The sequence below is a fragment of the Phasianus colchicus genome, chromosome 1, assembly GCF_987193195.1.
Source record: "Phasianus colchicus chromosome 1, bPhaCol1.hap1.1, whole genome shotgun sequence".
NCBI classification, from domain to species: domain Eukaryota; kingdom Metazoa; phylum Chordata; class Aves; order Galliformes; family Phasianidae; genus Phasianus; species Phasianus colchicus.
The window spans coordinates 52,647,066-52,674,469 of record NC_143436.1 but is presented as its reverse complement, the minus strand read 5'-3'; the positions used below and the strand labels follow the sequence as shown (position 1 = coordinate 52,674,469).

The 27,404-nt window shown below is 43.5% G+C and overlaps 1 protein-coding gene across 19 annotated transcripts in view; it reads right to left on the bottom strand.

The window, feature by feature from the left end:
* Window positions 1-27,404, bottom strand: part of RBFOX2 (RNA binding fox-1 homolog 2) — a 162,737-nt gene that overhangs the window by 7,249 nt on the left and 128,084 nt on the right. For 8 of the 19 annotated variants that reach the window (XM_090142940.1, XM_090143010.1, XM_090142983.1 and 5 more), the window contains 7 exons: window positions 20,195-20,287; window positions 17,483-17,543; window positions 15,038-15,091; window positions 14,801-14,893; window positions 13,624-13,756; window positions 8,277-8,316; window positions 456-3,282 (listed from right to left, as the gene is read on the bottom strand). In XM_090142940.1, coding sequence (XP_089999066.1) covers window positions 2,878-3,282; window positions 8,277-8,316; window positions 13,624-13,756; window positions 14,801-14,893; window positions 15,038-15,091; window positions 17,483-17,543; window positions 20,195-20,287 — 879 coding nt within the window. In that variant the 3' untranslated portion in view covers window positions 456-2,877. The other 11 variants (XM_031600081.2, XM_090142971.1, XM_090142984.1 and 8 more) reach the window with 8 other exon arrangements.

Below are 27,404 nucleotides of genomic sequence, written 5' to 3'. Positions count from 1 at the left end.
AGAGAAATGCACGCAGTGATGGAGCAACCTGCTCAGAGTCAGAGAGCAAGGAGCCAGCAATGCCAACCAGGGCTTTCAACCTTGAGCCATGACCACACCTCCTCCTTTGCACAAGGAGTCCCCAGGCTAAGGAAGGGGCCAGGATTCGTGCCGGCTCACACACACCAGAGGGCAATGCTGCCTGGGAGCAGAGACAAGTCGTGCACTCATCCTTCACGATGGGCAGTGCATGCATGTGTGCGAGTGCAAGTAAGACAAAGAAATGGGGAAAGAAGTAGAGAAGAACTGTAATGGATCACAGCTCCTCAGATCTCTGAGCACAGCAAGCCAGCCCCGTGGTTGCCTGCCCCTTACATACCCATCGCTGTAAGCTGCTGCAGCGGCTGCAGCGGCCGTGGCTGCTGTTGCAGTAGCAGGCTGTGCATATCTGTAGGCTGCGTATCCACCCTGCAGGAGAGAAGAGAACTGACTTTACAGATACCTGTCCACCCACGGAGAGAAAAAAATAAAATAAAAAGGAATCACACATCACAAGGAGAGGAAGTGTTTCAAACTGCATCAGCTCCCATGTCACGTATATTACGAGCATCGCCCATTAGCACACACGTCTTCCTTTGCTCAGAAGGACTACGAAGACTCTTCCATTACCCCGTTTAACAGAAGCAATAAATTAAAGCAAGCTTGAGCATGGTGATATCCCAGTAAGAAACTAAATTTGGCATGTGGAAACAGAAATCCAGAAGAGAGCTGAAATACTGCATGCAACATAATTTCTAAGTCCCCTTCCTCCTACGCTGGGGAAATCAGAGGTGGGCACTTTCTGTGAAGCATGTATATTAGAAAGGACATAATTCAGACAAACTCCTGCTTTTTTCCCCCCTTGCTTTTGTCTCTCTCTCTTTTTTTTTTTTTTTAAGCCTGGGAGACCCAAAAGGATAGGTTTTCTTTTGGTTCAGATGCATAAAAACATCAATAGTCAGAAAAGCCAAAAAGCAACCAGGAAATGATGGTCAGGGAGATAAACTTCTGGTGGTCTCAGGGGTGCCAACAAGCAAACCACCACAGATACCCCTCCCTTGAAGTAAGAAGGAAACAGGTTGGCAGAAATTATGTCAGAACAGCCTGTACTGCTGCTGCATTTCTATCTATGCTACACATCTGTATCAAAGATCTTTAAAACTGTTACACTCAGAAGAGGCAGTTCCTGAAAATACAGCTCCAGCTGAGTAGGTGAAACACGGATCCTGACCCAGAGGGAGACTTGGGAGTGTCCTGCTGGAATTCACACCAAAAGTTCTGGGGGCAGAAGAAGCCCAGGCTCAGACCCATGGCTTTATGCACCTCGCAACAATGAGGGATGGACACCAGCCAGCTTTCAGACCAGGGGACAAGGGCTGCATGTAGCAGTCAGGACGAAGCTCTGAAGCCAAGGTCAGATCTTTCTTGATTGTACGCATCTGAATATGTTTTTGTTAACTTGGGAGAGAGGGGGGAGGTGCAATGGTAAATGAACCATGGGTTTGATTTGCCAGAAACACAACGAGCCGTAAATAACATCGGAAAACTCCAGATTGCTTCGGGCTTTTTCCTTTTCCTTTTTAACTGACATTTCAGAGTTTGAAGGACCAGAAGGCAGACTTATGCTCTTCACCTCCGGCACTGGCTCAAAATATCACTACCACTTTTTCCCTATAGATCTTATGGTTGTATGCAACTAAGAGCACAAGACATGCTCTAGTATAGGACTTGGTTTAGTGGAATGGTGGTGATAAGTTGATGGTTCGACTTGATCTTAGAGGTCTTCTCCACCTGTAATGATTTTATATCTACACAGGTAGACAGTGAAAGGACAAGAGGGAATGGTTTAAAACTAAAAGAGGGGACATTTAAGTTAGATGTCAGGGGGAAGGTTTTGTTTATTTCCTTTTTTAACAGCGTTGAGGTGCTGGAACAGACTGCTCAGAGAGGTTGTGGATGCATCATCCCCAGAGGCACTCAAGGCTAAGTTAGATGGGGCCCTGGGCAACCTGGTCTAGTACTTGATCTAGCAGTTGACAACTCTGTCTGTGGCAGGGGAGTTGGAACTTAACGTCCCTTCCCTCCCATGTCATTCTACAATTTCCATGATTCTGTGATTTGTCTTTGCTCAGCAGCTCTCAGTTTTGGGCCAGATAGTTTTTCAAATAGAGGCCATGACTTTAACTTCATTTTGCTTGCCCCTGTGGAAGGGCTATTCAAAACACGCCTAGGGGTGGTTTCCTACTCTGGAGGAGAGGGACTTGCTAGGCCTTCAGTCTTCTAGTTAACAGAAGAGAGTAACATGAATCTTTAAGAGTGAATTCAATCACCACGTTGCTCTTAACAAGTTGTTTCAATCTACGCATTTCAAATTGATGGTCTGGGGAGGTCTGCCTCATTTCTGGCATGCTAGCATCACACCACTATTACCCTCAGCTCTAAAACATGAGGGAGATGAGACAAACAAAGGGCAATCCAAAGGAAACCTTGACCGACCTCACCAAATTAGGACCTCCTGGTATTTCCTTAAGCTTCCTACCTCAGTGAACTCTTGGTGCAGTCTGTCACTTGGGCATGGCACAGAAGCAAAATTTTCCTAGCACTGTCCCCTTCTCCCTCTCACCCATCAGCCATGTGTCACATCGGAAGCCATTTCGAATGTGACCGGCACACACCCTACACATGAGAGCAAGATGCAGTTTGAAACCTAGAAAGGGTTATCAAGTAATTCTCTTTTAACTCATATCTCTCATAAAGGGAAACGAAACCAAACCAAACCAAAACAAGAAAGAAGAAAAGAAGGGTCGGAATCAGGTGTGGGAAGGGGGGGAGGGATGGCGTAACATTTATTAATCAAAATTAAAAACTAAGCATGCTGACATCTGGAGCTAGAACAACCAGCAAAGTCACCACGTTCAGACTCATATTGGCTAGTTCTATCCATCCCAGCATTCTCTTGGGACAGCAGTTCGCCCTAGGCTCTACCACAAGCTCAGTGAAGTACACAGCCTCAAGTACTAGAGCGTGCAGCCACAACAACCTGCTATTACGGAAACAGTCAGTCACCACTGGAGTTAACATTCCAACCTCAACAACTCCCGCAGCCTCCCGCCCTCCCCCCCCCGAAATGGCTCCCACCCATGCCCTGTCCCACACCACAATGTTAATAATTATAACAAGCAATAACCCATCTGTTATATCAGAGAAGGGAACAGAGACTCCACTGAGAGATTTAGAGCGGGATGTTAACATTTCTTCAGTCAACTGCACAACAAACAAACAAACAAAAAAAAAAACAAAAAAAAACACAGGAGAAATAATTCATTGGAGAAATGAAGTTAAGGAATAGCTGACGTGTATTGCTTTTTAACCATGCACTGATGCAAAATTGAAGCTACTGTTAATTTCAAAAAAAAAAAATAAAGTCACAGGATACAGGTACACACGCACAGGCAGACCTGCCTGGCTCAAAGCAGTCTGCAAATTCTACTTGTGTGTACTCCAAATAAAACCAAAAATGGGGATTATAATGGCCATGGTACGGTCCTGTCATAGGAGCAATGAGTGCGGACAGCTGAGGGATTTCTGACACGGGGATGTATTTAGCATGACCAGCAGGTCCAAACACACCAAAACAGGCTGAAGGAAAGAGGAGAAAGTCACAGCTATTACTCCTTTTGATTTCATCAAGACTTTTGTCAAGCTCTGGGAGCGGTACAGAGCGAAGGAGACGCTGTGCAGGTTGCCTGACCCAGCTGAGGCTCCCGTTCTCTGTAACCCAGGACCCACATGTAATTCCCTCAATGCATCTGAAGCCCTACTCAGCTTGTCCAGTGCACCAGTTTTCCTCCTGCTCTTTGTGTTTGCAGACAACTTTAACTAGTGTACAAAACTCGCCCGTAACCTCGGCTACAAGGTCCTACCACTCCTAGAGATTCCTGATGCCACTCACTTCAGGTACTACAGTAAGTAAAATCTGTAACGATGTAGAGCATCCTCAACAAACGTGAGCAATCATGTTTATCAATGACATAAATAATAGTTTCAAAAAGGCCCTTGCTAGCTGCACCACACTCCTCCAGACTGCAACAGAAGACACCGTTGAGTGGCATGATCCCTGAAACCCAGGACAGCCATGCAAATTTCCACTCCATCTATTTAGATGAAGTGGTTTACCCATCTAGGTTCAGTCTTTAAAATCATTAGCCTCGTCTCAAAGGAAATGAGCGTGCCTGAGCTTCTTGTGAAGATGCTAGGTCCGAGATGTTTTCATCTACGGGACAGTGCAAGGGCAGCCTCAACTTATGCATTTTTACGGGGCAACGATTAACAATCAAAAAGACTGTCTAAATCAAGACTTTCTTTCTGGTATAATCTTTTGGATTGTCTGGAGAGAACGTGAGATAAATTAACACAATTTTTAATGCCGCTTATTTTAACTCAAGTTCTCTTTCTCTTGTTATATTGCCAGTGTTGCTGGGGACTATGCTGGACCCCCTTTCTCATGAGAATGTGTAGAGAGCCCGAGTCTATTGATCTCAATTGGCAAACAACTGGATTTGTCCAGGTGTTCACAAAAACCCGTATTTCAAATGACTCTTCTGTCATGCTTTTATCCTTGGCTCATTAAGGAAGCAAAAAAAAAAAAAAAAAAAAAACCCAAACTTTTTTTATCCCTTCTTAGCATTAGATGACAGCTTTTTCAATATTGTGTTATTTCAGGGAATGAGACAAACTTGGCAAAACAACATAGATAGGAAACTGCAATCCCAGCTAGAGCAGCGTTCCAATTACGGAACATGTTAATGTAGATAAATGAGCATGTTAAAACTACATATTTCAGCTCAAAAGAAGTCCCATCTTCTCTTCCGCTCTTTGGGCACATATTAGGTGTTCAATGCAATGGGAACATCATTGCAATGGGAATATGAGGAAATCCAAACCTACGGCTTACTGTGTCAGCATATTCTATGGTTATAAGCTTTGCTTTTCTTCATCCCTTGCTGCCTTAGGCACACAGAGTGTGGCTGGGTGCTCTTTATGCCACTAAGAAACATTTAACTCACACATTTGTTAGTGTGAGTTAGACACATTTGACCACCTGCCAGGTTTAGACTGAGAGCCCAGTTTAGGGATCTTTAATTTGCTGAAGCATGATCGTGTCTTCCACTCCAAAACTGCCCTAGAGCAGAAGTCAGAAGCAGAATGGGCTAGAACTGTTCCCAGCGTTTCTGTATTAGAAGGGTGGCATACGTGCACCAGGAATGAGCATGAATGAATTAAAAGAGGTGACAGGACAACAGTGTCCATTGCAGCCAGCAGGTGCTTCTACATGGTAATGGGACAAGCATGACCTTGTTAACTCTTCCACTGAATTTACATAAATATATTTTTTGAATGAAATGCCACTCGGTGTGAAATCTGGACACATGCCACCTTGCTACAGCAGGGGCTTGGCTCACACGGGAGTCTGCGCTGCCCTAAAAAAAGCCTCTGTTCCCATCTCTAATGTGGTGCTGGAATGGTTAGTATAATTCAGTTTTTTCCACTGCAATCCACAATCTGATTGGTTGGCAGGTCACACTGGCACTCCTACCTGAGGTATTTTAGCGCTAATGATTGGTTCCTGTAAGACTATTCTATAACAGAACACAGGAAGAGCAGTTCAAAAAAACACAGCTGTGGAAAGAAACAATCATACAAACAGCCCACAGTGGGGCTCACCAGCCTTTTCTTTCCAGTGGATGCAAGCACGCTTTTCACAGGCAGGAGTGGTCTTTGCAACGTGGGGTGGTTTGTGTTTTTGTTTTGTTTTTCCTCTTCCCCTCCACCCCAGATTAAACCCATTGAAAAACAACCTTCCTTAGGATCTGAAATGAAGCCCTCTGCATCCTGGGGCTGGTTGGTTTATGAATTCAGGTGTCTTGCCAGAGTGGGACGCATCCAACAAGAGATGGAGTGCCCTCATCAGAGAAGACGTGGCTAGCAGGCTGGTTGCCCCAGGAGAGAAAGAAGGAGTGAGGAAGAGGAGGAGAAGGAAAATGAGAAGTTGGTATACAGCACTTATGTGGAAAATACAGCCCAAGTTTGGGACACTTCCCCTTTGTCTCACCTACCGCTAACCTCTCCTTCCTACCTAGCTCAGGGTCTCTGCCACCTTGCCTTGACTCAGAAGGGAGCCTCAGTTCAGTTTTCCCTCTAATCCAACCAGAAAGGACTAAGCCTAATCAAAGAACCCTCTGCTTTCCCTTCTGTGATCTGCACAATCCTTTCATGGCAACGAGAAAGATGTAAGCACTGCAGGGAATAGCACTGTACACCAAGAGGCACAGGTATGTTGCAACCCTTCTGCATGTGCCAATTAGCAAACTGCCTGGAACAGCAACTTTGTATTAGGACAGCTTTTTCTCCTGAGCTCTGTAATAGGGTGCTAGGCAGCAGTAATACAGGATAACAGACCATCATCTCCCTTGATTACTGTCCTATTCTGCTGTCCTGCTTTCTCACAGTGAGACCTGAGCAACTGAAAGCAAAGTCACCAGAAGTTCACCTCCCACTTTTATCCTGATGTGGAGGCTGTTACATACTACATGATGCTACTGCACTGCAGCACCAAGTGATGACGGTATTCTTCACTGCTGAAGTCACTGTCTCTAAAATGTGCTCGATAAGAATCTCTCCCCCACCAGTAATGGAAGCTCTGAAGGAGCCTTCTGAAAAGAAATGGGGAGTAACCTTGACCAGTCTTCCCTTTCAACATGACAACCTTTTACATGTACTTTGAGGGAAGAGGCACTAAGCAGAAGGTATTGCTCTCATGTTTGCCTGCTGTAGCAAAACCAGTGGTCTATAAAGCTGACATTTTAGGACTGAGGTGAGAAAACCCAGAACTCTTGTGTCAGCGACTACCATCTTATAAAGTAACACCTGACTAGGCAGATCAATTTTTAGAGGGATGTGCACATGTAAGCATGAAGAAGCACACCCAAAATCTCCGTGCTTAGAGAGCATGTCTTCTGACTGCTGTAACTGCGCTGGGAAAAGTGCCCCTATAAGACCTGACCCTCCATATAAGCCAACAAAATCCAAAAGCTAATTCCATCCATTATCTTCAGTCTAGCCCCCAGGGTCCTCTTCATAAATGTCAGGAGTAGCATCTTCAAAGGAGCAGGGACATGAAATCCATGCTGACAGCCATGCCACTACCAATACAAAGCTCCCCCAGCTCCAAAGAACTATTTCCTACAAATGCTACACAAGAGCTAGACGGGCCACAGGTAGTGATGGCAGCAGTAGGCCTAAACATTTGGGCTTTGAAAGGCATACTCCTATCAGAACTGTTCTACAACAGCTCTCCACTTGAGAGGAAAAGGCTTTTCTTGCTGGCCAGAGTCCTTAGACCCACAATGGCCACAACCCAGCTGCTTATACAGACACTTCATAGATGTGTTATACCAGCTGGCTGGGTAGGATAAAGACAACTACAGGGCAGCGTCTCCTGTGGTACCAGAGCTAACAGCCAAACAGGAGTAGGTTGCTGGCTTTTCTAACTGAACATCTCCACATATTTGTACTTTACAACTCCCCAAAGACCTAAGAGAATCTCGCCTATTTAGGTACCACTTTACCTAGCAAACTGAGGTGTCAGTTTTCACTCTAGCATCTCAGCCTCCATTTTTAATCAGTCCCAGTGTCTTCCCCAAAGGGATAAGTTCCACATCCCAGTGGCACACGAACATTTTTAAACATCCAGTCGGCTCCGTTTAGTGTGGGCTGCACAAATCAAACCTGAAAGGGTCCCAAGAGTGGAGAGAAAGGGGAGGGTGGAGGGGGAGAAGGAAAGGGAAGGTCTGAGGCTAAACCAGTCCTGTTATTTTTATATCCAAATTATGTAAATGAGAGAAGTGTTGAGAGAAATTTTAATTCGCTAATCATCTCTCAGGTTGATTAGTAGCAGTGTGCATGTGAGGGAGAGGACACCCAGTAAACTGACCCTGGCAATGATCAGGAAACCCAAAGGCTTAGGTCTTGCACCCAGGGGCAAGCGCAGTGACAGAGAAGCATGCTTGCATTCCTAAATATATAAATATATATCCACAAGGAAGAAGAAAATTAAAGTAAATGATATTTAAAAAAAAACCAAACAAACAAACCAAATCAAACAAACAAACCAAAAAAAAAAAAAAAAAAAAAAAAAAAAAAAAAAAGGCTGGCTTGTCAGGGATTGGGGATGAGAAGGCTCCGGTGTGTGTACTTACATAGAGGTCAGCACCGTAAAATCCGTCCTGGTAAACCACACTGCAGAAAATCCACACAAAAACAAAAAAACAAAAAACAAAAAACAAAAGAACAGAAAACACATTCCGGTTATTGAGGACGGCAGCATGCACATGCGTTTTACACAGGCAGGTGATGTATGAATCCATAACCTGGGCTTTTGGCAGGAGCAAATCAGCGAGAGAATGTGTGCGCACGCACGCTAGACGGCTCCAAGTCATCTTCCATGGCATGCAAAGGGGAAAGGGGCGGGCAGAGGGGGAGACAGTATGCAAAGGAGAGAGGGAGGGGAACGACCATCTTGTACAATAAAAATAGACTCAAAAAGATCTGATGTCCTGAAGAAGAGAAACAAGGGTTTAGAAACCTCCGCTCTGGTTATTCTCCTGGAATTGTTTAAGTTACCCCCTACACACATGGAAACATTGGCTTCATGAAGTGGGCTTGGAAATTGAGAGGCCCCTCAGAAGGCATCCCACGGGGGCTGAAATCACCTATGTCAGAAGCACGTTTCAGAGAGCTGTGTACGATTACGTATTTCGAGCTTCACAGGGCTGCTTGGCTTTGTTTCTGACATCCATACATCACCTGCTTTTACCCTGCACATTAGACATGCGATAAGATTTGGCTGATCACACAAGCATGCAAAGTATTATTATTCAGCATCTTAAAGAACCAATGCAACACCTCAGGAAAACAAGTCAATCAATTCTGATCAAAGTAAACACAGAGAAATGTAATTAAAAAGAAAAAACCAAAAATACCCACAATGCATTGCTTTCACAAGCAGAGATAATGAGCTAAAAAGGTTAGGTGACTGGTCCAAGGTCCGAGAATTGAAAGGTGCAGTGGGAGTCCCTGGTAGTAATGACATGTTCCATAGCAGAGAGGAGCAACTGGAAGGGTTTCCATGGGATGATACTTTTTCTGTTTTAAGCCATCGATTTCTTTCTCTCAGAACTTCAAGCAGGAAAAATCGTTAAACTGGAGCCTGGGGTTCCCAAAGAACCACTCTTGCCAGAGCATTCGCTAGCGTAGGGCTACGCAGCTTGCTTTGGGGACAGGGGTTGGGGAAGGATAAGGAAGGAAGAGAGGGTATGCCCCCCACCCGTGTGCGTTCAGCCTGTCCTTCGTGGAATCTCCTCTTGCTCTGTCCTCTGAATAGCTCTGCACAACCTCACTCAAAGCTTTAAAAAGCATTAGAGCCCCATCATGTGATGCTCACGGACCTAATGCGCATGACTTACCAATAGCATTAAGGAAGAACGAGGCATGGAACGCCAGCTTTTCTATTATTACTTCTTTTTTTTTTTTTCTTTTTTACTGCGAAATGCTGCCAAGAGCCTGCCACCCTCAGACACCCACCTACTGTAAGGCACGCACACACAAAAAAGCCCAGCACATCTTGCAAAAATTCTGCATGCTATTACTAAAAATAAAAATAAATAAATAAAAAATCTGTTGCAGTGTTAGCTACTGCTTGAATAATTTAGTCTTGCTGTCTTCCCCAGGAAAAGTACACTGCGTTCCCAGTGAACAGAGTTACTATGGTCTCCAAGAGGGCTGGGAGCAGATACAAAGATAGAGACCCTTGTTAGAGGAAGAGGGGAGCCACTTCAGCAGAGAGAAGCAGGCCATAAGATTACGTTTGTTGAAGCCAATTTTTTTTTCTTTTTACAATCACATAACAAAGAATTGGGCTCCTGGGGCAGCGACTTACATTGCTGGGTTCTCTATCTAGGATCAGGAGTGTTTTAGCAGTGATACTCCACCTGCTCCTGCAGGAAAGGCAAACGCATGACAGAGGATGTGACTGTTGGTTTATGAACACGTTAGCAGTTTCAACAGTTATTCCAAACACAATCAGTTGGATTAATCAAGAGCATTACCACATTGGATCAGGGCACTGTTCATGTAACTTAGTATTCTGTCAGCAAGAGATGCTAGCACCAGCTCTCCAGAGAAAACTGCAAAAAACACTGTAGCAAGTAAGAGCAAGGCTTCCCAAGCCCAAGCAACAGAGCACACGTGCATCCTGTCTTAAGTGAGGACCTGACACCAACTGCTAGGGCTGAAATTTAGCAGGGTTTATTCATATACTAAAACATCCATATCTGTGATTCTCAATGCTAACGAAAACTTCACTTGAGAACCACAGAGGCCATTCTGGTTATGCAGACTGACCAGTAGCATAAAACAGCCCCATCATATCTCAGTGGCATCCGTGAAAAGCCCACTAGCTGAGCTAAAACACATCCACAAGAGCAAGACGTATGCAGATTTTGTAAAGCAGCCATTCTATCACTGAGTTGTACCAACAGTTGACTGTGTTGTAAAAGAAACCCAAACCAACCAAAACAAAACAAAGAAATCCCACGAAGATCCCCACTGCCTTATGTCTAGTCTGACTTTTATCTACTTTCGGTTCTGAGTGGGAGAATCTTCTATATATTTATGCTCCTAAACTAAATTACACTTCACCATGACAAGCCTGCTCTTCGTATCTGTACTTAACGACCATGAACAAGCCAATGCCTAAACCTGCATTTCACAATTTCACAAAATTTTATTTTGCGAAATAAAATTGATCACACTTGTTTTGTTTTGAGACTTTTAGAGTAGGCAAGGGGGTTTCTCCAGGCTTTGATTTAATTCTTACAGCTCTTGGTCTGAAGTGCGATTTGTCAGCTTTCATTTAGAAAGCATGGCCACTACAAGTGGGGCCAGTACTCCAGCACTGGCTCAAGTCACACTACAGATCAGAGGTTACTATGTCTCCACACTTGTACTGAATGCTGCCTCAGTTATACTTTGAGGGTTGCACTGGTGCTCTGAGGTCAGGCTCAGGTGACTATCCACCAGCTTCTTCACTGCTCTGAGCCATTGCTTTCTATCATACGAATAACCCTTCCTGAGTAAACATTCATGTCTGCACGTATGTTTAAGTACCTTTTACATATGCATTAATAGATCTGAGCTTTGGATCTAGCTTTAGATCTTGAAATTTATTCATTTAAGAAGTATATGATTTCTTGCACCTTCCTCTGGAGAATCTAGCACTACAGACACAGTCAAAAATTACAATAACCTGAACAGTGCTCAGGTCTGATCCAGTATAGCAATTCCAACAAGCTTGTATTATTCTACAATTTATTTATTTTTTTAATAATGCTGCTGAGCTCACAAATTCAGTGATACCATTAGGTTTTAAAGCAACTTAAACACCACTAAGTTTTGTGAAAAGTCAGTTCCCTCTACCATATTTGAGTAAACCCACAGCTCACTTAACTGCCTTCTTCCACAAGACTCACTATGTTTCCATCATTCATGTGCTGCTGACTGACCTTCTGGCATCTACCCTGACTCAGTGGGGGTCAGCAGCACCCACACCTGTGGCTGTCCTATAGGTTACTGCAACATGGATCCCACCACCACAATGTACATTATTCCATAAGGAATCAAATTCCCTCTACAAAATATTATGTAGAGATTTAGCCTATGACAACAATAAACACCAGAATTGGTTAATTGCATCCCAGTGCTTGGGAGGAGGGGAAGTTCTGGGCCACTTTGTGAAGGCAACTCATGTACTGCTATCCTGCAAATGTTTACTGGATAGAATGCTGCCCACGAAGACATGAAATTGGTCAGCAGGGTCAAACAAACCCAATGTAATGTAAATAAATGCAGTCACAAGACAGCATTTGGAAAGGATAAGCATTGGAGCCTGGCCCATATTCCAAATTAAATACATGCTTTACAAGGGACTCAGGCTGGATTTATATGGAAGGCAGCTTGAGTCTCTCCTGGTGACAGCCTCTTGCCAGGAACGCTCCAGCTGTTACTCCCAGTGATGAAGCACACAACCTTCCCAGTGTAGGTACTTTGCATTCTCTTAGATAGTACCTCAACTTTGCTTCTCTGCTTTGCTGTGAAGCACCTCCTATTTTAGCAGGGCTGGGTCATTTTCAGAGTAACAGACCGACAAGCTGCATGTCAGACACTTAAGTTAGAGGATGTACATATGAATTAAAGGAGGTGGCAAAAAGATGGATCTAAGACCTCAAAAAACCACTCCATTCAAAAGCCTACATGTTCTGAGGAGGTTTCAATTAAAACATTTGGGTAAATTAAATACAAACAATTTGTCTGAGAGCAAAGATTAGACCACTGCACCTTGCTTCCTTCAGCTCCACTTTAAATATCAGGACACCAATAAGGAAGGGCCACAGAAGCTCTCCCCACTTCATCTGCTACAGATCATAATACAAGCTTATCTGTATCAGGCCAGCTCCTTTTGTTAATCTGTGTAGCTTCCTCCTCCTTTCTAATAAAAAGATTTATAGCTTAATTTCTTCCCTTTCGAAACTAGTCTGAGGGGGGGAAAAAAAAAAAAGATCAGCCCATTCTCTGTGTTGAAGGATTTGCTCCTATTCCTTTCTGAGAGATCTATCTGAAAATATGGCCAATAAAATTCTAGAGAGACAATACGAACAAAGCATCCTCAAAATCAGAAACAATAATAGGACAGCTCGGAAGGGATTTGTGATCTCTGTCATTCCATCACACTTAACCAAACAAACAAAAAAAACCCCAAACAAAGCACACACATACCAAACCGATTCCTTCTACGTCTGACCAGCAGAATATTGTTTTGTAACAGAATCTCTTCCACTGCATTACTAGTGTAAAGTCAGAGGACAGAGAAGCGTGCCGAGGCTGCAAATTCAGCATTGCTTCACACAACAGTTAGAAGAATGCTGCACTTTTGTTCTCACTGTATCCCAAACACTCCCAACTTCAAATTAATGGACTTGATTAATCTTTGTTTTAAACCTTTTTAAACCGTCTCCAACAAAGAAAGCAAATCCATTGTGGGTAGCTGGCTCTTCTTTGTCCTACTGCCAGATGGTGAGGCATGAAGGTAAGAGATAATATTCCTCATTCCTGGGCAAGAAAACCACAAAAGGAGTGCAGAGAGTTGGAATTTTTTGGGACATCTTAGACCCCTCTTTTTTGTCCTTCTCAGTAGTGCTGCAAAGTATTGGATCAATGGATGACAAATACCAGAAGATAAATCGAGATATTCTGAGAAGGAGCACATCAGCACTTTACGCTGCTGCAAGTACTGAAAATTCTCTCAGGCAGGAACTTAATATGGCAAAATTTAGGACTGCCCCCATTGGATGCCATCGTATGCAGAACGCTCTGGCACTAAGCAAATACCCTGACTCTCACCATCCAGACGATTTTAGTTACATTTTTGTTAGCCAATCAATTATTTGACACGGTTGTGCAGAGCACTCTGCTCTTGTGACCAGTGCTTACCCTGGGTAGGCAGGGATGGCCGTAGGAGGTACAGCCCGGACTGCCCCATAAACCGTCCTTCCTCGGCCCCTCAGGTGGGCTCCCCGAAACGCGGCTGCTGTGGTGGCTGCAGTTGGATAGGGGAAGCCTGGAACTGTAAAGACAGACAAGGGAGAAGGTGAAAAGGATCCCAGCTCCTGCCCAGGGAACAACCGCCTGCTTCAAACAAAGTGACACAAGAGCTCCGCAGCGGTGGGATGTTTTGCATCAATCCTGCGGAGGGGCATGCTTCTAACCCAGCAAGCATCGTATACATACGTCCTGCTACACCATGGCCTTTCGGGGAGGAGGGGTTGCAGAGAGGTTTGGCATGCAAGAGGTTAATGCATTGGCATGCCTCACCCACCACAAACAGGGTCCAAATCCCCCCCTCTGACACCGCCATGCAGTCTGGTTAGAGTCCGAGAAGCGCAGAGAGTTACTATCAATATAGCAGGCGGCTCTTCCAAAACTGCAGAGGCTCTTTAAAATAATTTGTCAAGAGGCCCTTAAAGTCAATCAACTTACATCAGTCTCTTCCCTCCTTTCCCCTCCCACTCTTTGCCACCCAATCCTCTGTATGTTCATTTTAAAGCCTGAAAGACAAGATAGCCCATATAACAGCAGCAGAAACTTCCCATAAAGTGCCAGCTTACTGAGAGCCCCTCTTCATTTAATTTCATTACACTCGATGCTGGCTCACCACGGAATGACGTGAAGCCCTAGAGGCATCTGCAGACACGTCATGAGTACATACCCAGAGGGACAAGTGGAGAAGCATGAACCCAACCCGGCGTGCGCCCAGGTGCACACCAAGGGGCCCTGACAGCTTGTATAATATGTACTTTAGGAATTGTCCGTTTGATTTCTTTGATTCCAAAGGGGTGGAGGGAGATAAAGGGAATGGCCTATTCCTTACACGCACCCTCCCCTTGGTCTGCCGCCTCCTCATCACATAGATGAACCCATTCATAGTACAGAAACACTGCAGATGAACGGGTTACAGCCACTGCGCAGCATACTTGGGCTACAGGTAAACTCATTCCCGACAAGACCCATCCTTTCAAGTATATATTATACAGACCGGAGAAAAGAAGGGAAACAGGTCATAGTTAACTCAAGCACAGTAACAAGAGAGGGGCCAATGGGGGCTACTTACTGATTAAAGGAATGTAAGTGTTAATACCCCCCCTTCCTGACAGGGGCACTGCGGCGTCATTGCCCAGCGAGACATCTGCTTGAAAGCTGGACGCTAATTTAATTTTAAAAAGAATAAAAAAAAAAAAAAAAAAAAAAAAAAAACGTAAAAAGGTTATAAAGAAACAGCAAATTGAGAACATAAACAAACACCACTGCAGTTAAATGGCAGAAGTGGAAGTGTCTGCTGAAGCTCTACCTGCATATAACTCAGGGCCGTACACCGCTCCAACCACAGGACTCAACTTCCAACCTGAAACAACAAAGACTGCAGTGAATGCCAGAATCTACACCAAGAGAAGGAGCAGGCAGCGTGGGTACGGGGAACGGTCTCGTGCATGCGCCCCAGCTTCACATGCAGCAGCAGCTCTTTCCAATTTCTGCTTCACCACAATCCCCCTTGGTGTAGATGGAGGCCAACTGCTTTTTTTCTAACATCGAGGTCTAGGTGTAGGTTGCTGTACTGAAGGGAATAGCCAAACGCCAGCTGATCTGCAGGAGGGCACTGAGGGAATGCCAACTGCCTCAGACACGTACTCGCCGCAAGCACCGCGCAGACCTACATTCCCTGTGTGAACCGTGCTGTCAGCTCCTCCACGCATTCACGTCGAATGCCGTGGATCCAAAAACCTCTCTGAAGCCACAGGGAAGTCAATTTACACCTTTAAATTCTCAAATCACCGCTCTGTCATATTTGCTAGAGATCTAAAAAGCAACAGTGATTGAGATTTCCTCACTAACTGGATTGCACGACTGCACTGCAAAAAAAGCAATTCACTCTCCTCATCTCACATTTGCTCCTCTCTCCGTGTTATTTTAGAGTTTCCTATCACCTTTACGCTCCTTTTCAGATGAAAGCCTTCTCAGAGAATTGGTTTTAATATCATCTGGATAATTGGCAAGAACTGAAGTCATCAACACAAAACACACAGGAGAATAATGCTTAAAGGAGCCGCCACTGGCCTGCCACTGTGGAAGGGAAGGGGAGTGAGGAAGAGCACGTTCCCCAGTCAGATCTAGAAACCCATCTGCCATGCCCATCACCTTTCTCTCTAGGCACACAAGATGGGTGCAAAGCTAACAGCATGATCTGGGCAGGCGTGGAAAGAGGAGGGAAGACTCAGCTCAGCTAGCAATCACACAAGTATTTCTATTGAAATAGATTCCTACCTTTCCTCTGTCTTGCTTTAGGAGTCCTGATACACACACTGCACTTTCACCACTCCTACCCAGCCTAGAAACCACACGAACAATCGTGTGAGGTGCAGCCCATCAACACCACTCCCTCATCTGAACCAATGAGATGCAATGCACGCTCCCTCTGAGTCTGGGCACACCGTCCTGCACTGCACACCTTGCTAGCAAACAGTAATGCGAGTGATGGCAACAACAGGACTGGGATCAGCTCCACGGTATAGAAATGATTGTACCACCACTTGTTAGCATGCCTTACCCCTAGCCTAATACCGAATCCTCTGCACAGCTTTAAAGCAAACACTGCTGGCTGCTAAAGCACAACATTCCTACCCGTTACCACATTTCACAAGTCATTTTTATGTAGGACAGGTTTTGACACCAAATAGCCATGCACAATTTCTGTCCTTCCTCTCATGCACATGTAACATGGCTGTATTGCCTTTCGCTATAAGATTTCCTAATTCCTTTCAAATACTAAAAGCCAGAATCCCAATCTTTCTGCCTGTCCCTGCTTCCCCAGTTCAGTAACCAAAAAAACAACTGTGTGATTTGCCAAGAGCCACACAACAACTCAGCAGCAGAGCCACAAATAAAATCCTTATTTTCTCATTTCTGAATCTTAGGTTGTAATTGGAATGGATTCTTGCAATAGCAACTACCTATGCATAGCTTCCCGCTTGTTGAAGCTGTTCAGGAACATTTTCAAGACAAGAAGAATTTTTCCTGCCTGGTTCAGGACTAAGATTCAGTTTCAAAATGTTTATCAAAGCAGCATTCAGTTCAGTCAGGAGAAGAATGACTTTTTAATGCTATATATGCGCCCACGCAGTAAAATCACTGCACAGACAGAAGAACCTAGATAGCCCAGTAAAACAGGATTCTTCATTGCCCAAACAACTTGGTCATTCTCTATTCAGGTTTGTTGGAAAACGACTGAATGCCAGACACAGCCTGTAACAAGGGAACATACAAATAGCCCAGTGCCTCTATTTTCCCAGCTGCTTGAGGACAGTTGCACTTTTGCTGCTAGAACTTGAGCTAGAAATATCTAGCTACGTATCCTAACTGATACTCCAGTTGTATTTAGGTATTTAAGCGATGGTCGGCCCACTGCAGGCTGGCACAGCATCAGCTTGCAGCAGTGGCAGGTGAAACATCAGACCCTGGGTTCCCTTCCTAGCTTGGCAACACTGGGCACGTCACTACTCCTCTCTGCCCCAACTTCTCCACCTGAAAAATGATATTCCTTCATAAACTTGTACAGTTATACTGAATCATAAAGCTGCAGATTAGAGCTTGGGAGTCATTTCTCTTTTTGTGAAGAGGGTCTGGGTTTTTTTTTTCAGCTGGGAGGTCCTGATGAGAGCCCACGACCTTCCCTCATCAGGAAGCTTTTGTCTTTCTTCTAATCTTTCAGCTCATCACTAGTACAAACAGTCTCTCTTACCATTTGCATATGGCGTGACCATCTTCTTATTGGTCATCACTCGTGCTGTGGCGTTGTTAACCTACAAGCAAAAAGGGGATGGGGAGGAGAGGGAAGGAAGCAGAGGGCATTAGGGAAAATGATGGAAAACTCTGATATCTCACACACACACACGCACACACACGCGCGCGCATGCGCGCACACATACACACTGTACTTTTCTGAGCAAAAAAAATTAAATAACTAATTTTACAAGAATGCAGTTTTAAAATTACTTTTAACAATTGCCATTTAATTTTAAATGTTACAGCTAAACATGGCACTTTAAATTATGCATTAAACAAAAGGCCAACAAGAGTAAAGTGCAGATTCTCAGACACCCTGGCACCCCCTGGTGCATGGTTACCATCAGCTCATCCCTCTGAAGGGCAAAACATTTGGTGCTCACAGCTGCAGCCCAGGACAGGGAAGTGAGGCAGGTGATGCACAAGCTGACTTGTTTCTCAAGCTCACCACTGGATTGCGGCCCACAGATCACAGACAGGTTTGCGGTAGAAAAACGTAACCTGCAGCCCATCAGCTTAAGATCTGAACTGCCATGGTTTGAGATTTTGGGCAAGTCACAAAGTGTCTGGACAGACTGCGTTCACTGATTTGCTTCCCATCGTATTTAAGTCTTTTTCCAATTTTTTTTTTCCCAAATAAAGAGAAGAAATGGATAGCAATAGAGATGGCTCTTTCGCTGTTGTTGTTTACTGTGCCCTCCACCCTCTTTACAGAGCTCTGCATCGTTCCAAGCGGTTTGATTGCTCAAGCAAGTGGGGTGTTACCACAGAGATGGTGCTGACAAAGAAAAGATGGACCAGTTTGGAAGCCAAGTTACTGCAGCCCTGCGTCAGACAGCCTCAGAATTCTTGCAAAGAGGGCGGAAGTCTTTATCCAACATCAATAATTTATCAAAACATCTACCAAATGGAAATCCAGGTTAAGAAAAAAATACTATAAGAATAAAAGCTGCTCTGGGCCCTTGAGACTTAAAGAAAGGTGAGCATATGCAAGGTGGGGAATCTGGAACTACATTTACTCTTGTTTAGCCCCAAAACAATTGGAACATTTCACATTTAAAAAGAAAGAATGGGAAACAACAATGATGAGACTGAGAGCATGCAGTTAAACACACACAGATAAAAGAAAGAAAAAAAACACAATTGATTCAGAGGGTGGGGAGGGAGGAGGGAGGAGATAGGGTCTCACAGACAATCATTAAGATGGAGCGAGTGCCTGAAATCAGCTGCTACAGCAAAGTGCAACACAAGCACTTAAAGGAAAAATCGCCAGAACTGATCAGAAACCACCAGTCAGCAAAGAGACCAACAGCTGCATTTAACCGAGTAAAGAAATAAACTGGGAAAGGGGGAAAAAAAAAAGAAAAAAAAAAGGTAGAGGAAAGGAACAGTAACAGCTACAAACAGGTCTCAGAGCGGCAGAAAGAAGGGGCAGGAGAGAGAGAAGAGGAAATGAGTGCATTAATAAAAACCAGCCAAACTGGAGTTCAGTAACTCTGAGTAAGATGTGCAGGGGGAAAATCACCATGAAGTCAGTAATCAAACAGCTCAGACTGCTACAAAACGATATGTACATCCAAAGTCCAGGCGGCATTACTCAACAGCATTGAAAATAAAAGGGGGAGAGGGGGGAAGGAGGTGGGTGGGGACAACAAGTCAAATCACATTTCGTTGTGTTAATGTGAGATGGCAGATGGATTTTTTCTTTCTTAATTTTGTTTTTTTTTGTAATTTTAAGAAAAATTAAAAAAAAAAAGCTTCTTCTCTAGCGCTTTTGTTTCACTTACCGCCAACTCGTACCATCGCCAGCATTGTGTATAGTTACCATGGAAAGAGTGAGTCAAGTGAAGGGCCCTAAACGCTAGACCATCGAAAAGGGAAATAAAAAAAAAACAAAAAACAAAACAAAACAAAAAACAAAAACAAAAAAAGCAAAATATGCAGACATCTTACTCAAAACGGCGGCTTTTGTTTTTTGCTTTCATATTCGTTCAAATATTTGTACTTTTTTTTGTTTCCTCGTTTTCAAGAAAGAGGGAGAGAAGGAAGAGCCAGTTAGCCTTCACCATGGTGGATCACCAAATTGGCCAGCTCTGGGCCTACCCCACATCTACGGCCCCGCTGGCCGCCCAACATCACCCCATCGCACCCGTCTAGGGCTCATGTGAGAGCCAGGAGCGTTGCAGCCCAGCTGCCCCCCACCTCCCTGCCCATCATCTCACACTTGTGTGGAGGAGAACTGGCCTCGAGGAAAGAGAGGAGACTGGCTGGCCCCCTGCTCTCTGTGCAGGCACAGAGTTACAAGTCGGACAGTACTCTTTCAGTTAGTGTCGTTCAGGCCTGATAACAGGAGACTGGAGCCTCGCAAACTGAAGCAAAGGAAAAATCAAGACAGCAGAAGGGCAAAAATTTGGAGTGGGTGGGGAAAAAAAAAAAAACTCAATAAAAAAGGAAACGGAAAAGAAGAATACCCAAAACAACGATAAAAATATTTCGTAAAGGGGTGTAAAACTTGTATACGTTTCAGTGCAGGGAGGTGAAGGACACAGACACAAACACACACGCACACACGAGACTGGGATCCAAATGTGAAATAAGTGAGGCAAGACACAAAAAGAAATCAAAAGAATAAATATAAAGAAGAAATTGAATTACTGAAGACATGCACCTCGATTTTACGGCCCTCTACCACGGTGCCGTGTAATTTCTCCCTGGCCCTGTCTGCATCAGCACTATTCTCGAAAGTTACGAACCCGAATCCCTGCATGCAGCGGGAGAAGGGGGGAAAACATGCACATCGTTATATATTGAAATACTGATCTCTAGGTAAATAGAGAAAAAATATCACAGTATGAAATCGACATCAGCACAACTCAGCAATAACCTCCTAGAGTCACATTGTTGGTTCATGCATGTTTCATAAATGAAAGAAATTAAAATTCAATAAAACAAAAGGAACTGTAATCATAATAAGAATAATAAGAGTAATTAAAAAAAGAAAACATAAAAGCAATTGAGGCCAGACCAAAAAAGAAGTACAAAGTTACTCGAGACAATTTGTTTTGTTTTAAGGTTTTTTTTTTGTTGCTGTTTTTGTTTTTTTTCTTTTTTTTTTTTTCTTTCTTTTTTTTCTTTTCAAAGAACTAAACCTGGCATAGGCAGCGGGTTAGGTCCTGTCCCTGACAGCACACAGTGCTGAGCCCGCTGCCTGCCCTGGGCACAGCACTTCAATCTCTTGAACATTCACTGCCATCTGAGTTCCTGGCATCGGGAATTCTGCGAAGCTTTGGGCAATTCGAACACTGAACTTTGCTTTTCCCACCTGTAAAATGGAGACATTAATAATCACCTACCTTGGAGAACGGCTGAGAGGAAGGACTGTTTGTAAAGCATCCCTTGCAAGCTCTTCAGGGCACAGCTCACGTCTACTTCTAGGCCTATGACTTTCCTAATAATGCATGGGGCCCTGAGAGAAAGGAGGGCTTCTAGGTAGCATCAGGAGAAATACATCACTCAACGTAAAGATTTAGAGCAATTAGTGTTGTTCTAGTTTCTGTATTTTCCTACCTTTGCCATGTTGGACCTGCTGAACACCTCAACACAGACCTATTGGTAATGAGAGGGTTTTTCTGGCTCTTCTGGCCTACTGTTCCCTCCTTCAGGGACTGCCACCCATCTTACTTCGCTTTGTTCTAAGATGGCAACCTCTGTTCCATGGGTGCTGATCTCTGCCTAGACACACTACAAAGCTTCTAGCAACAAGCTCAGGGACTACCAGTGTGCGTCCCCTGATTGTACCAATGATTCAGATCTACCTAGCCTAGGAGGGCACATGCAATGCTGCTGTCCCACATGCTCACATAGCCATCAACTCAAGCAGTTGGGTACAAGGACAGTGGAAAACATGCTCACTTCCATGGAGGTGAGTGCTCTGATAGTCAAGCAGATCTACGACTAAGGGGATTAGGAATTTAGCTTGTAGGAAATGGTGCCCTACCACAGACAATCAGGAGGAGATAATTTTCATGCCATTGCAAAGAGCAGGGCCAAGCCAAAAACTTGCCTGCATTTTGCTTTCAGAGTACCTGAAGAACAGAAGGAGAAATGGCTTCTATGGCTTACTATAAAGCAAATCCCAGTTTAACGCAAAAGCAGGAAGACCAAAGTCTGCGTCCAATGCAATGGAAACTCCTGATATTAAGCAGAGCACCGGGTAAGCTGATCAACTGCAAGCTACGCCTTGTCAGGGAAATGGCATGCTAGCCTGGCAGCCCCTCCATGAAGCTCAGGATCAGGATGCATGGATACTCAAAAAATACCATCCTGACTTCTAGGCACTGTTAGCAACAAGACACAAGCAAGCCATCACTCTAAGTGCTTTATAAAGGGCTGCACCACACTGGTCTTAAGAAGCCGCCTTGCACATGCTGGCCTTTATCATCCACAGCTAGGCTTCCAGCACAAAACTGTTACATGTTTGTAAAATGTAATGTAGCCTTTCTTTTTTTTCTTTTTCCTCTCTCAGGAATAGCAGTATTAAAAACAAACAAACAAACCCAAACTTGGATATCCCAATACTGTCACACTGAAACCAAGAAGAGCTCTCTCCCTTTTGGGTGCCAAGTCTCTAATCTAAAACTTCAGATCATTTCTTTTCTCCACTTAAAGGAAATAAACGGCTGTATAGATAACAAACTGTTGCCATTTTTAGAACAACGAATGCTTTCAGTTGCAATGAATTAAAATCAGAGCTACAAGAGATCAGGGCCAATAAATCAGTCCAACCACATGCAACTCTATAAGAGGTTGCAGGGAACAGGGGGTTGTATAATAACAAAGCTGATTATGAAGGGACAGTGTATTGTATCTGCTTCAAAGAACCCTTACAGAGAAAGGGGAGACTGAGAAATAGAGTAACACGTTTCCCTCTGTTTGATATAATGGGGAAAAAAACACCTTTAAAAAGGTCTGAGGAGGAGGGGAGGAAAAGACTGCGACAGCAATCTCTATTTCCCTCCTCTCTTTTGACATGAAAATTTTTGTTTGTTCTAGAAAATCCTGCAGAGCCTGAGCACGATTTATGTCTTCTGTGATTCTGTGAACTGAAAGCTGGAGAACAGAGGGAAGGTAATTTTTTAGACATTAGCCTGTGCAGACTAGAACCAAATTAAGACCATTTAAATTCACATTTGTTCTCAATTAATGAAGTCTGTAAGGGACTTCAAAACATTATCATCAAATACATTTAAAGTGACTTGGAATTTTTTATTTTTAGAAAGTTAAGTTTAGTAAGTTAAATCAAGGCAGGGTACAATCCACATGCAGACTAGATAGGAATAATTAACAACGTGAATTAAAACAGAGTTGATTTGATTCTGAACAACATACCTAATTAACTAGATTTTTTATTATTCACAGATCAATCCTTAGCTTATGCAACTCTTTGTTGAAAACCATTTAACATCAATGCTGAATTAACACTTTACATAGTCGACTATGATAGAGTCAATATTTGTGCCCGCTTGGTTAGTCTTCTTAATGCAACTCTTAAGACATTCAAATTTTCATCAAGAAAAACAAGTGAGCCATGCTTGACATTTCTATTATTCCCAAGTTTGAAAATCAGCAATTAAATACACATTTTTGATGTGGGGAAGAAAAATTATACATGTATTTTGAATTCCTTCTCACAGATGACCTGCAAAGAATAGGGATTAATTTGTACCTAGAAAGATATACAACAAAGCATTCTCAGTTTTCCCTCCCAAGGTTGTCGTAACCATAAAGAAAAAAACAAGAACAGGAGGCAGATGACCAATGTCTGCTAGCTCAGATCTACAGCAGGTATTGGTTTGCCCCACGGTACTATGTATGGAGCCAGAGGAAGGGAAGATGCAATCCTGGGTTAAAAAAAAAAAAGACGACTTAAAGTTTCTAGATAGAATTTATATAAATACCTTGCGTTTAATAAAGCTGTTATAAATATTAAGGCTGATTTTTTCAACATTTCCCCTCCACCAACAAACGCCGGGAACTTTTCCCAAGCAGAAAATAAATGTAAACCTCAATGTACCCAGTGGGCATTGAATAACCCCAGTAAACATTTTTCAGAACTTCTGAGCAATTTGCAGGGCCAGACTAAGCCCCCTTTTACCCAAAGTTTTATTCAAAGGGCCTGAAGAGACCGAGTAACTGCCACCCTTTTAGTCTGGCCTCAGACTCTGCAATAAATAACAAGCAACATGATGAGCAGTGTCAAAATAAATAAATAAATAAATGTATAGAGAGAGTATTTGAACGTTTCCATCTCTGAAGAATGAGAAAGAAAATTTACCATGTAACCGTAAAGGGAGAAATCAAAAGCAGACGGTTCTCCTGGGTGTGGCCAGAACACAGAAATTAAACAAAAAAAAAAACAAAAAAACAAAAAACAAAAAATAAAACAAAAAAATAAAAATAAAAACAAAGGAAACTAAACAGAGCCCCTTGAAATCCATGCATTGTTAACCCTTCATTTGTCATGGAGTTTAGACAGTCACCTCAGCAGCAGAGTCTTTGCCTCGTACCCCCACAGAGCACGCAGCCAGCAATGGGCTTTGCCTTCCTCTACTGCTGTGCTTGTTTTTGAACAGATTATATATTCCCCCTTCCCCTTCCCCACATATGTAAACCAACTTTTAGGAGCCTGAAGAAATGGCCAAGGGATGTAAGTTTAGGCTACCTGTTTCCAAGGCATTTGAGAGCGGAGGAGGGTTTCAGTGTAATCCACCTGAGATGAGCAGGACTGGGATGCACCAACAGGAGCACAGCCCAAAATTCAGAAGCACACCTTACCTGAGTTACATGCACGCACTTCAAACTGGTGAGAGAACCAGTGTAAACCAAAGCTGCCATTACTTCAGCAGCCCTTCCAGTTCCCCATACGACTCCTGAGCACGTCTTGAAATTAAAGGCCCTGACCATCTATTTGTGCTACCTAGTGAACCAGATGCAGGAATTTACCTAGCTAAAAAGGAGAGAAATGAGAGCTTATCTTCTGCTGGCTTAATAAAAAACTCTCCCTCCCCCAGATCATTTTTTTTATTATGAGTTTTAAATCCATCCCTCCACGCTTTGGCTAATTTAGCAACTCCCTGCCCAATGAAATGAGCACCACCAGGAAGGTGCTCTGTCCCATCGGGGCTTTGTGATATCAGTCCATCAACTTCAACCTTAATTACTCAAATTTAAGTAAACCAGTTCACAACATGTGGACCAATTTTATTATCAAGAAGTTGAAGGTAGGCATGGCATTACACTGTAATTGAGCAAACTGGGACTAAGGGACAAAGGTCACATCTCTCTTCAAGCCACCAGTATTATACATTTGTTGACCTAAGAAAGTGACAGTGGCTGGCAGCTTGTATTTAAACCTCTGTGTTAATAACATCTGAATTTCTAGCTCAACTGATGACATCTGAACAAAAATTAGAAGAATAGAATTAAAATGAGAACACCTCTTGTTACCTCTGTAACAAGAGAGTGTATCTATTTCCTTGGGGGGGAACTAGGTCCAGAATTGCAGTGGCTAACTCAAATCATCTACTCCACTCGAAGAAATAAACATGCGTGCAAACATACAATCTTTTAGGCAGAGTTATTAAAACCTAAATATCCTTATCTTAGCCTGAAGTTAACAGCAAACAAAGATTTATGTGTTTCATACAGCTTTCTGTATGAGTTTCTAGTTAGTACAGATGTATTTAAGGATTTTCACCCACTAAACACATGCATTTCCCTTGTGAAGACCAGATGTAAACAACCATACAAACAATTACTGAAGAAAATACTGCACTTTGACACTTGACTCCCAAACAAGATTTCAGAGACCACTCTCCTTTTTTATCGACTTGGGCTTTCCAACTGGAAGGTAATCCTGAAATCTAGGCTTTCAGTCTGCACTAACACGAACTCTCACCACACAGAAACCTAAAACATGCCCCTTCTTCAGCCAACGTTTTGTTGTGTGCTTATGTGCTCTTGGTATCTGAATGGCGTTGAGAGCACATCTCAGAATGCCACCTGGCAGACAGCATCGAGCAGAGAGCTGGGATTCCCCTCCCCTGCAGCTTTATGAATGTCATGGGCTTCTCATTTCTAGTGCTACTTGGGCAGACTGCATTAATTCTGCAAATATGTCCATTTGTTCAGTTCAGCACAACAGTGCCAAAATATGCATCTACAGGATGCAGCTCCACAACAAGAGGTGTGGGAATCCCATCCCTCAGCTTCCTCTGGAGGTGTTTTACTCATGGTTCAGTGAAGCGCATGGCGAATTGCAACCATGAGCAGAATGCTATTTCTAGGCATTTATTTATATGGGTCAGAACTAGAATTGTAAAGGCACACAGGCCAACTGGAGCAAACTGATAGCTTCCTGAAAGCAAGCAAAAAGTAATAAATGAATTGAGGGAAGACTAATGTCATTCTGTCATACAAGCTAAAGAAAGAACTAAATGAAATTCAACGGACATTTCAAGTTTGTATCTTGTTTCCACGTGTAGCTAAACAGCATCGGTGTGAAGTCTACCCACATAATCCTACTAAATAGATTGAATCCAGGCAGAAATCGAGTTAGGGAACAATCATTCACGCTGCTTTCAGAGAAGAATCAGCAAAACTAATTATTAGCTGCCTCCTAGTCTGCTGTGATACGGAAAGACAACAAATGACACTTCCTAAGCCAAGCACAAGAACCTGAGGCATGAGATGGCTGTGACGTACACACATTGCTCTTACAACCTTCTTCAATGCACAGAGACCCCAAACACAGAGTCTGTCTGGTATGGTTCCCTCAGGCACACCACTACAGCCGTGGAAGAACACTGCCTGGTCATCTCAGATGGATTCAAAAGGCAGATTACCAACTGCAGCTCTCCTCCAGGCCCTCCTGCCCGCCATCACTGGAGCAGGCCCAGGGACAAAGCGCTGCTCAGGCCCATCGTAGCCTGGGTGGGCAGTTTGGGATTCACCTGTACCTTTTAAATATTGACAAAACATATAACACAAAACTCTACACCCTTAGGAACCCAGGGAAGGGGAGGGAGCATTGAGAACACAGCACAAGGCAGGCAGCAGGAGCATCTGCTTTCGGATTCCCAAAAGAGAGGAGGAGGAGAAGAAGAGAGAGAGGTTTCATATCATTAGATTAGAATGGAAACCACAGGGCAGGAAAATGCATTCAGATTTTTTTTTTCCTAAGGTGGAGGAAGAACCCAAGAGTGAGTGAGTGGCCTCCAGAAAGATCCGTTTCCTTTGCTTCACCATCAGATCACCAAACTGTTGTTTTTCCATTATTATGTGAATACCAGGTGCTTCGTGCAGCTACACCCCACTCAAACACTGGGGCCTCCCATTTTCATGCTAAGCAGGAATAATCTCACATTCTTTTAAAACACTGATTATTTTAGCTTGAGAAGGATGCAGGGGTATCACAAAATTATTCTTTGGGTATTTTCTCATTCTGTTCAGATTCTGCCCCATCCCTCACATTGGCTATCAGTTCTGCAACTGCTTTTTGCTGTAAGATGACCAAAAAAAGCAGTAGAAAACTGCATGGTCATGGACTGGAAGAACATCTCTTTGGATCGCTTTATTTTTTTGTATGTTTATTAAGGGTTTGGAATAAAATCGGTCAAGGAACTCTTCAGCAACAATTTTTGTTTTAACTGAAAACCAGAAGCCTTGATCTTTAACAACTGCAGAAGAAAAAAAACTGTCATAACCATAAACCAAGCCTTCACAGAAGGTCTCCAATGTTACTGTTGCCTAGAAGGAAAAGGGCAGCCGTGGGTGTTTAATATAGGGCTGTATGGATGGCAGAGCAAGAGTGAAGTTCA